We start from the raw sequence: 11484 nt of genomic DNA, 5'->3' as shown, positions 1-11484 counted from the left end.
CTCACCTGTGTCCACTCGGTTCCCTGCAGCTCCCAGAGCGCAAGGTGCAAAGTGACTGGAGCAGTGACTGGAGCAGTGAATGGAGCAGAGTTAGAGGTTACACGAGTCAGAACTCGCAATAAACAGCCCGTGTGATCCCTGCTTGCACCGACTACTCGCCTTTTCCCTAGTGCTTCCCTGTCTTCTGTGGAGCTTGCAGCTCTCTTATATACACACTGCCCGTCCGCTCTCCTCCCTTTATCTCTCCCGCACCCTCCTTTCATATTTCCCCCTCCCTCCTGCTGCTGCTTTTTAATCTCCCCCTCCTTCTCATATTCTAACTCCCCCCCGTGTTTTATTCTTTCTATGTCTCTCCTATGCCCCCTCCCTATCTCTCCGCACTCGCTTCTCTCTCTCGCCGGTAACCTCAGACAGACAAGCCTCTGGCCCCGCCTACCGTGTGACGCAGCACATGCTGCACATCCCATTACTCCAGGAATCCCAAGAACAGGCAGAGGTATCGTGCGAGAAGCCGGCAGGGGGTGTCCCTTGCGCAGACTAAAGTCTCTGTACAAAATAGCTGGCAAAAGGTACAGGTACAAATGGTGCGGTAGTTGCACTTGGGGAATTATGGACTATACTAGAAATGGGGCTGCAATTGCACACTAACATAATCCGCAATGGAGACAAAGCAACTATCGTCTCCCCGCCTTGGGATAGGCTGTAGTAGCGCCCACAGCGTAGTCGTAGGGCGCACCCGTCTCTTCATGGTTAAATCAGAACTAAAGGTGGCCATACACGGATAGATCCGCTCGTTTGGCGATGTCGCCAAACGAGCGGATCTCCCTCCGATATCCCCACCTTGAGGTGGGCAATATCGGGCTGATCCGATCGTGGGCCCTAGGGCCCAACGATCGGATCCTAGCGTTCGCCAAACGGGCGGTCGGATCGCGGCACCGCATCAACGAACAGATGCGGCCGCGATCCGACGGGATTTTTAATCCCATCCGATCGAGAAAGTCGGCCAGATCTCGATCGGGGAAGCCCGTCGGGGGCCCCCATACACGGGCCAATAAGCTGCCGACACGGTCTGTCGGCAGCTTTTATCGGCCCGTGTATGGCCACCTTTAGTCTGGGTTGAGGGTGATCTGCGCGTCGCCCTGCCCTGAATTTGAAAATAAATCGCGGTCACTTGATCTTTGATGGGACCTCGGTTGTCTATGAAGCAAATCTGCGGCCTGGATTGGCCAGTTCCTTAGACAACAGCAACACGTGCAGCTGTCAAATACACACAGGGACAGACAGGGCTGGAACTAGGGGTACGTGCCTAGGGCGCAAAGCTTGGCAAGTACCTCACATGCAGCCTACCCCTAGTCCGGCAATTGTTACTTCAGTGAAAAGCGGGTGCCCTCACTGAAGTCAAAGTGCTTTGCGCACGTGCGTCCTTGGTTGCGCACGGTTACGCACGCGCGTCCCCGGTTGCGCACGGTTACGCACGCGCGTCCTCAGTTGCGCACCATTACGCACACGCGTACTTGGTTGCGCACTGCTGCGGCGGGGGCTGAAGTGGCCGGCCGGGTTGCCTACAGTGCCCAGCAGGCCTGGCCCTGCACTGGTGACATGCCCAATAAAGAACAACCTGGTCAGGATAAAAAAAAGCCACATATTAACCACAAGAAAGTACTAGTAATGAGCTGCCCGTTATAATAAACATCATCTCTCATAATTGTGCACACTAGCAGGGCCATTATCCGGGGCTCCATACTACTAAGTTAGCAGGAGACCCCAATTATTTGATCCACCCAGTCATTCTCCATTATGCCAAAACCCTGCCAATGATACACCCCACCCCTGCCCACAGAAGATGTTACCCTTGCCATTGCATAACATATATTTTTATATATATATATATATATATATATATATATATATATATATACAGTATATTATCCTAGTTTCTACAAATACAGAGAGATGAGCTCCATCTAAACATTAGCTTAGCTATGTTACTTCTGTCTGACCAATGGATAGGCTTACAATATAGGTTAGATTGTTTCCTAAGGGACAAACTACATGGGCAACATTTGTAATTGTTGCAGGTAACAATAGAGGGCCTGTTAGAATTCAGAGCCCTGCATCTTAGGCCTCCTATATTGCTGCTTAGGGCAATGTCACATATTCACTAATTGCTGGCCGGCTTGTTTCACTTTGGAAATCGTTATGGGCCCATGGTATTGGTAAATATTGATGAAAATACTACAGTACGCCATTTTGGTTTACAGTTACATGTCAGCTATATGGCACTAGACTTAATAAGCATGCCCAGGCAGTATAAAGCTAATGGCAGACACGGGGGGATACACCACCAGTGGAAGATTGCCAGTTTCTAGCCATTACTGCTTGGTTGGCTTAAATCTGCTGTAACTGAGCACAAGGAGGGATTTTGGCCTCAAATTTTCATTCTAAAATCTGTTAATGACAGGACATAGTATCAGGCATGTACTGTCTGGCATTTTCTCCCCATCATTTAAAGTCCATGCAAAGCAACCCATTGCAGGAAGCAGGTGTTTGTCTAGTGCAGTTTAGCTGTACCAAGTCTCTGTCACACAGGGCATATTTTCCCCTATGGTGCTTTTCAGCTCAACTGTGGGGGATTTTTTGGCCACATCACACTAGCCAGGACAGGCAGTTTTCCATTTAACTTAATGACAGGCCACATTGTGCATATTTGGCTGCTTTGGCAGGTTAAATTAATGCCAGTGGAAAATTCATCCCCTGTGAGGGGTATGGGGTTACCTGTGCGGCGGGGACGCCCGCCGCATGGTCCATCTTGGGTTCTAGGGCGCGCGCGGCGCATGCGCGCCTCTTACAGGCGCAGGTACTCTGCGTTTTTGGCGCACGTTTGGCGCGAAATTCTAAACTATTTAAGGGCCATTCTGTGTTCAGCCCCTTGCCCGTTGATAGAACTTTGTTTCTAAGTGGTTTCTGAGCCTAGTGCATCTGTTCCTGTTATTCTGTATCTTGATTATCCGTGTTTGACCCTGCCTGTATCATGACTACTCTGAACTCGGTATCCTGACCCTTGCCTGCCTACGACAACTCTTCCTGCTTAACCCCTTGATTGACAACCCGGTTTGACCCTTGCCTGCCTGACGATTCTGATATCCGCCTGCCTCGACCCAGCCTGTCTGACCATCCTTCTGCCTAATCCTTTTGTACCGTGACCTTCGGCCCAAAAAGACTTTGCTAACAGCCGTGCCCCTTCGCCAGCCAGAACATCTCGCCTTGCACCCCTCGTTAAGTCCAGGTGGCACCCAAGTAAGCGGAGGGCTCCTCCCGAAGCCCAACGGTGGTCACACTACTGGTGAAGCCGAGCCGAGACCAGGGTGCTTGGCATTTGTTCTGGTATTGGGTGCCGGCCGTGACATCCCCTCTGCAATAGGCCAAAGTATGTGCTGGGACTGTCCAGGTCTGAAACAGTTAAATGTACAATGTCACAATTTACCTGCAAATAACAGTTATGTTAGTTGCCCCATTATGCCCATATTTGTTGCTTCCAGCTTGGACGCTTCATATTTTGTCATCAGCTGCGTACGAAATGCCCACGTGCCAAGTTTCATTAATACAACTGCAGGATTGGGAAAACATTACAAAACATGACAGACACATTTTTTCCATTAGATTCTTACCCAGTTTGTTGTTTGCGGTTAACAAAGAAGGAGGAGGGGTTTGTTGTTACAACATAGTAAACTAAATGAAGCCAGCTTCTGCATCACCTTAATGAGCTGTACATTCTTTGGATTCCCCAAAATTTCAACACTGTTCCTGGAGGTGTTTTGTTTGAAACTCCTGTGTTTATTTCCTACCCAAATCTGAACCCTATAATTTAAAGGGACAAGACCATCTCGGAATAAAAACACTTTTTATATATCTATGTAATAGATCAAGGCTTCCCTTATACGAGTTTTAGAATGGCCATGAAGCCCAGATTTGTTAGTACTTGATTTGGCATTAACCAATCTGATTGATGTGGAAAATTGTACCTTAGAGGCCTGACTTTGACAAATCAGATCACCCTGTAGTCCGATAGAATTGCATTCTGTCTTAATTTACATTACAATCCACTTGTTTCCTCTTATAAATAAACTGTAAAAATTATATTGCTAGACTACTAACACTACTGCAGCGTGCGAAGGAAACAGTTTTTTTTTGTTTAATATTGATTTAAGGATTGGAAAGAGCAAGTTTTAAAAAAAAAAAACAGGCAGGGAGGCAGGGTGTTTGGATGCCCGTGGCCCTCTGGTTACACTATTTCTCTTTATTGCTGACACTTACAAGAAGGACTTTATGTGTTTGGACCCCACGCAAAATACTTTTAAACTGTCTGATTTTTCTGGAAATAAATGAGGCATTCTATATTCACTTTGCACAGCCTGAAGTAATTACTACTACCGATGTACAATACACAACCTTTCCTAAAATAGAAAACAATGTAAAAGATATACAGCTGTACACATTGTCTGCGTGATATAGAGGAATATGCATAAGATTACAGGGAATTATTATGAACTAATATTGGTATGAGCCAAGGGGCCCTAGGCAGATGAAAGTGGTCCTGAAACCAGAAAACCTGAAGATCCCTAATAATGTATTTAGGCTTAGTTACTTAGCCCTCTTTGCAACCACTCCACCTGACCTATAACCTTTTATATACGTAAGTGAAGTACACTGTAGAAAAGCCATTTTGCATTATTATGGTTGGATGTCCTCTGAAATACATCATAAAACAGTCTGAATTAGGACTACCCAATTTACAGCCTGGTTCTTCAGCTAAACTACATCTACAGTAGCCACTGTTATCTCCTACTCTTCTTACCTACATCTGGTGATCTGTTGGGCAGGGGCGTATCTACAGTAGAAGCATACCCTACGCTGCAGGGGTGCCCAGGAGGTATAGGGGGCCCATGAGGGCCTAATTAGTGAGCAATATCAACATATACTGGTAAAAAAGGACAACCTCTGGTTATGATGCGGGGGCCCTAAAATGAATTTGCTGTGGGGCCCAGTAATATTTAGTTATGCTACTGCTGTGGAGCCACATTATTATGTGTTCACTCCCTAAATAAAGCTGTGGAATTAACAGCAGCTGCAGTACTGTTTCACTTGGGACCCTCTAATTTCACATGCACGCATCACAGTATGGCAAACACTAGTTCAGGTCTTATGTCCAGAACTGAAGAAGAAGGGATCTAGATAAGTACTAGCAAAACAAAAAGCCCCATTGATCCCAAACATCCATATGACAACCAGTCGAATACACCTATCCTTTCTTTTCACCAGTTGACATGGCAGGTTGTTTTCTCCTTCATTAAAAAGGTTAGTTTCAAGGGGGTCCTTGGGGCCTGGTTGTGGTCACATCTCCTATACCCACTGTAGATATACCCCTGACAAAAAGGCCAAAGCACAAGTCTGGGAAAAATATTCAGGGATATCAACCTACTGATTTCTATTTGTTGCTTATCTTCAAATTTACAACATTTTTGTTTACCAAGGTCATTTCTGGACAGTGGACAAAGACCATTCTGAGACTGGAGGCATGGCAGAGAAGTCATAAGGTAATGATATAATATATTAGATAAGGTGTTTCCTGTTGCAGACAATGTAATATTTAAAGATTTTACTAGTGATTGTCACCCTCTCTGGTAGTGCTTATCCTCCTATAACTAATATATAACTATTAAAGAATGAATCAAAAGTAATATAAGGTGGCATAAAGTAGGCAATATGCAGCTGGACAAGTGGACACTACTTACAAAGGAGCAAAAACTTCATGTATACACACAGAACAGAAGCCTAAAGGTGAAGTGGGGTAGGCAAAATGCTGACCTGAAGATTCATAGTATCTCTGTAGAGAACTGATGGAAATACTTGTGGTTTTATCAACATTGAAATTCTGTTTTTACGTAACCATATTTCAGCATATTGTTCTTGTTAGAGAAACTGGATGTTTGAAATGCAAATATTGAGTAACTTTTTGTTGGGGGCTTTGGTGTTTCATTTTGTTAACCATATGACCTCTGTATTTGAGATGGGACGGTATGACATTTTCTGCAACTTGATTTAAACCTAGGAGTAGTTCACCCTTTGGTTTGCCATTCAAATTTCAACTGGTCCACCCATTTCAGAGGCTTGCTTTCACAACTGATGCAATCCGATTTAGGTTGATATTTTCCATATTGTTTAAGCAGATTTGGTTAACTATAAATGTGAGCAAAGGTTGTACGGTTACAAACAATGAAACCCAGACCTTCTTTTGTATTAATATTTGCATTTTATTATACGCACGGAAACCTGTGGAACATTTATCTATTTGAGCTATGCTTTAACAGGTACAGCTGATATGCTAGACTTAGAAACCATCAACATTCCCAAAAATAGATGAGATGGGTTACATAGTTACATAGTTACATAGTTAAATTGGGTTGAAAAAAGACAAAGTCCATCAAGTTCAACCCCTCCAAATGAAAACCCAGCATCCATACACACACCCCTCCCTACTTTTAATTAAAATTCTATATACCCATACCTATACTAACTATAGAGTTTAGTATCACAATAGCCTTTGATATTATGTCCGTCCAAAAAATCATCCAAGCCATTCTTAAAGGCATTAACTGAATCAGCCATCACAAAATCACCCGGCAGTGCATTCCACAACCTCACTGTCCTGACTGTGAAGAACCCTCTACGTTGCTTCAAATGAAAGTTCTTTTCTTCTAGTCTAAAGGGGAGGCCTCTGGTACGGTGATCCACTTTATGGGTAAAAAGGTCCCCTGTCATTTGTCTATAATGTCCTCTAATGTACTTGTAAAGTGTAATCATGTCCCCTCGCAAGCGCCTTTTTTCCAGAGAAAACAACCCCAACCTTGACAGTCTACCCTCATAATTTAAGTCTTCCGTCCCTCTAACCAGTTTAGTTGCACGTCTCTGCACTCTCTCCAGCTCATTTATATCCCTCTTAAGGTCTGGAGTCCAAAACTGAACTGCATACTCCAGATGAGGCCTTACCAGGGACCTATAAAGAGGCATAATTATGTTTTCATCCCTTGAGTTAATGCCCTTTTTTATGCAAGACAGAACTTTATTTGCTTTAGTAGTCACAGAATGACACTGCCCAGAATTAGACAATGTGTTATCTACAAAGACCCCTAGATCCTTTTCATTTAAGGAAACTCCCAACACACTGCCATTTAGTGTATAACTTGCATTTATATTATTTTTGCCAAAGTGCATAACCTTGCATTTATCAACGTTGAACCTCATTTTCCAGTTTGCTGCCCAGTTTTCCAGTTTAGACAGATCACTTTGCAAAGTGGCAGCATCCTGTATGGAACCTATAGTTCTGCACAATTTAGTATCATCTGCAAAAATAGAAACAGTACTTTCAATGCCCACCTCCAGGTCATTAATAAACAAGTTGAAAAGCAAGGGACCTAGTACAGAGCCCTGCGGTACTCCACTAACAACACTGGTCCAATTAGAAAATGTTCCATTTACCACCACTCTTTGTAGTCTATCTTTTAGCCAGTTCTCTATCCAGGTACAAATACTATGTTCCAGGCCAACATTCCTTAATTTAACCAGTAACCTTTTGTGTGGCACTGTATCAAATGCTTTAGCAAAGTCTAAGTAAATCACATCCACTGCCATCCCAGAATCGAGGTCTCTACTTACATTCTCGTAAAAAGAAATTAAGTTAGTCTGGCAAGATCTATTACGCATAAAACCATGCTGGCACAAACTCATAGTATTATGATTTGCTATGAAGTCTAGTATCTTATCCTTTATTAACCCTTCGAAAAGCTTTCCTAATACTGACGTCAGACTAACTGGCCTATAGTTTTGAGGCTGAGAACGGGATCCTTTTTTGAATAGAGGCACCACATTAGCAATTCGCCAGGGTTAAAGAGTTTACATTTTTATCAGCGTGTTCTCCATTTGCTGAAGGTGGCAATATTTCAGAAGGTAAAATAAAAACCTGCTCATGATAACATACAAACACTGTAGACTGACATCCCATATTCTATGTTTTATAGTGAAAATATACAGTACCTTTAAACATTGCAGATCTCTATAAAATGTATAAGATAGGACAGCCCATATTTCAAACAGAGGAGAAGGTGTTTACAGAAGAGTTTGTTACTAGATAGAATGAGTATCCCTTAAAGGACAGCTGGAGTATGGAATGAACCATCTTACTCTTGTTTCTTTTATTTAGCCATTTCTTCTAATTTGATTATTCTTTACAAACCAGAAAGTAAGGATGGAGCTGCACATTAGCTTCCCCTTAGTATGCACAGTCCTAAAAAAAAAGCTGCTTCTTCTAAAATGCAACTGAAGTGGCCCATTGCACCAATAAAATTACCATTAGTATACCAGAAGAATGTTTCAGAAACTCAAAGCAAGAAGCCGCGCTTCAAAAGTCAGACAACCCCTGGTTTCAAAAGAGCCATGCACCTGTTCTAGCACGTATAATATATATTTATTTTATATATTGCCAAAATGTATAAATTTGCTTTTAGTTTTAAAACCTGATTGTACCTTCACTTAAATGTCAGCTCTGAGTTTAAACTCTTATTAAAGGTAAAAATAAGAGGTTTCCATATTCCATTCCTGTCAATGTGCACATATACAAGCAGAGGGATTTGCTTCACAGTCATTACTGTACTATAACTCTTTGCATCCTACAACAGCTAAAGTTTTAATAGCCTGAAAGTAGTATATCTGCAACACATGGACAACCTGAGATTGCAGACTTTGGAAATTATATACAGATACCAAGCAGGTTACTCACAGAGTACCAATCGGCCTTTAAAGTGCAGTTCATATGCAACATTATAAGACTCACTGACTCTGATTAACTCAACTGACTTCATGTCAGCAGAGAAATAGTAGTAATCCACTTCTAACATTCTGAATGCCACATTCAGTGCTACCATTTGGTGTTTATTCCTGATCCCCTCAGGGTTAGTTGATATCTCTGCCTTTTCATTTTCTTCAATTCCCATTAGTCCAGTTAACCTACTTACTCTAAATTTAGCAACATATTTCCTGTTCGGAAACATACACTTTACATGCAATACAAATTATATATACAGACATGAAGGAACAGCACGTATTTTACAGCTCCCTATCCGTGGGTGTAGAAATATATTTATTTCCCAAAGCATGTCTCTGCATGGCCTTCCTGTTGAGGATTCTGGAAACTTAAATGTTAAAGGAGAACTAAACCTTAACCAAGAAGTAGGGTAGAAATGCTGCACATTATATTTTAGGATTCTGTACCAGCAAAAGGCACCCCACACACCAGTGAATATTACTGAAGTTACTTCTAGTAGCACCCCATCTTCTTTTCTTTTGATTCATAGCACATGCTTTGGAATGATGTGAATTAACTGACCTTAGGGACTTAATCACCATATATATAGAATATAATTGTCACAATACAAGGCAGATTAGTAATTAATTCAGATTATCATTACATGGCAGCTCCAAAACCAGTACAATTTGCTTTAGAATTTAATAATAAGCACTTTAGCATTATCTTCTAAGACATGTGATGAACCACATCTAAACCTAAACTTAGCTTCTCAACAGCTGCCCAAGGCACACTGAGCATGTGCAGTGTCACAGACAAAATCTAAAATGGTGAGCTCCTGTGACAACTTGTAAGGCCTGAATTATTGCAGTTAAGTAGATGATGAACCTTTAGGTTGGTGCTGAAATTTCAGCATTTCTAGCCATGTTCATTTAGTTCTCTTTTAAAGATGGGTGGGTTTTTATAGTTTTAGCAGCATCTTGAGCAAAACAATCAGTCTCCACCCTAAATCTCTAATTCTGGGTCCCTTGTGTACTTTGTTATGCTAACCCCATAATGTAAGAACCTTTCCCATACCTCCCAACTGTCCTGTCTTTAGAGGGACAGTCCCTCTTTTGACAGCTCAACCTGCAGTCCCTCGTTTGTACTGGAAAGTCCCGATTTTCTCTGCACTGAACAGGCAGTAAAAGAAACAATGTTTCTAACTTAATTGGCTTTTGGCAGAGAGCCCAGAACAGGCACAGCTGTAGATAAGATACTTTTGTAACAATTTTGAGATAAGCAAATAAGTAATTGTTACAATTACTTCTCTTGGGAGAAGTTAGACTCACAGCTTAAAGGGCAATTCACCTTCATTAGCAAAACTGTAATAACTGAAAAAAACCACAGATGTTCAAACTTTCATAACCTGCCAAATTTTGTAAAATGAACATGGTAATTAGGGGGTGTGGCCACTAAAATTGGCGTGGTAGAAAAAAATTGCCGCACTGCACACGGCAACTTTTTTGTCCCTCTTTTTATTTCCAAAATGTTGGGAGGTATGCTTTCCTGTAGCTCCCACTCACAGAAGTGTTGGTAAGTAAACTAAGAAGGAAAGGTCTGTTTTCATAATATGCTTTGGCCTCATATTTTATTGTCAACTAAAAAAATCATCCATTAAAATCATAACTATAAAATGTTTTATTTTCCTTTAAGTCTGATTTATATTAATTTTAAAAATTTTCCTTTCTGGTTCAGAGTAGAAAAAAGAACACTAGTTGGAAAAGGAAATAAACCATTACAAGTTTTCAATGTGTATATAATCCTTATATTACATGTTATGGTTTTGTGGTCCCTCCGATAACCTACTGCGTCTCAGTGGCAATGTGTTTATTATTCTGGGATTAAAAGAAGAATAGAATTTTATAAAATACCCAGGAAGGTGTTAACCAAGGTTTACAGAATAACTGGGGTGGTGAAAGTTCCATTTCCCCCAGGCCACATTGCCTACCTACTAAATGTGATTAAAGACACATTGGGTCAGACCCACACAGCCACACCAAAGTTCAGGGAATTGTATATTCAGGAAAAGAGGGTAAAAAGTAATAATAAACAAAACCAGTTTCAAACATACAAACCACAAAATATGTAAAGTGCAGGGCTGATATAACAAAAAACTAAGACCCTCCAACATTGAGTTTACTCCTGAACTTATCCAGATATCATCTGGGCCTAAAGGCAGGGAGAGTTTACAATCTTATATCTTGGGGTTTTGTGGGCTTTTTTTTTTATTTGGGAAATTGCATGCAGGGCCCTCGGTTTTATTTTTATTCCTAAGGCTGAGCTCCAACCATAAAAACCATAAAGCGTCCGCCAGCAAATAACAGCAGTTACACATGTTAAAAATTGGTGATTGCATCCATGAGTCTATTGTTTATTTATTTTATTTGTAAGTTTTGCTTACTTTTATGTAGCGCTGCTACAATCCAAAATTTGATTTAGGATTTGACTGAATTCAAGCAGGTATTTGGAATCGGCCAAATCCTAAATGTTGAGCCAAACTTCAAACCCTCAATATTATATAACTTTAAAAAAACATATAGCTTATGTTTTGTCTGCCTTTTATTTTGCTATCTTTTTGTCCCCTG

At 41.5% G+C, this 11484-nt stretch overlaps 1 protein-coding gene across 1 annotated transcript in view; it reads right to left on the bottom strand.

The window, feature by feature from the left end:
• cemip.S (cell migration inducing hyaluronidase 1 S homeolog) overlaps positions 1–295 on the bottom strand; it is an 80421-nt gene extending 80126 nt beyond the window's left edge. The window contains exon 1 of the mRNA XM_018255331.2: positions 6–295. Within this exon, the coding sequence (XP_018110820.2) occupies positions 6–263 (258 nt within the window). The 5' untranslated portion in view covers positions 264–295. The remainder of the gene's footprint in view (positions 1–5) is intronic.
• Between the last annotated feature and the right edge of the window lie 11189 nt (positions 296–11484).

Source organism: Xenopus laevis, chromosome 3S, assembly GCF_017654675.1.
Source record: "Xenopus laevis strain J_2021 chromosome 3S, Xenopus_laevis_v10.1, whole genome shotgun sequence".
NCBI classification, from domain to species: Eukaryota; Metazoa; Chordata; class Amphibia; order Anura; family Pipidae; genus Xenopus; species Xenopus laevis.
Note: the sequence above shows the minus strand (reverse complement) of the source record. Positions and strands in the feature narration are given on the sequence as shown.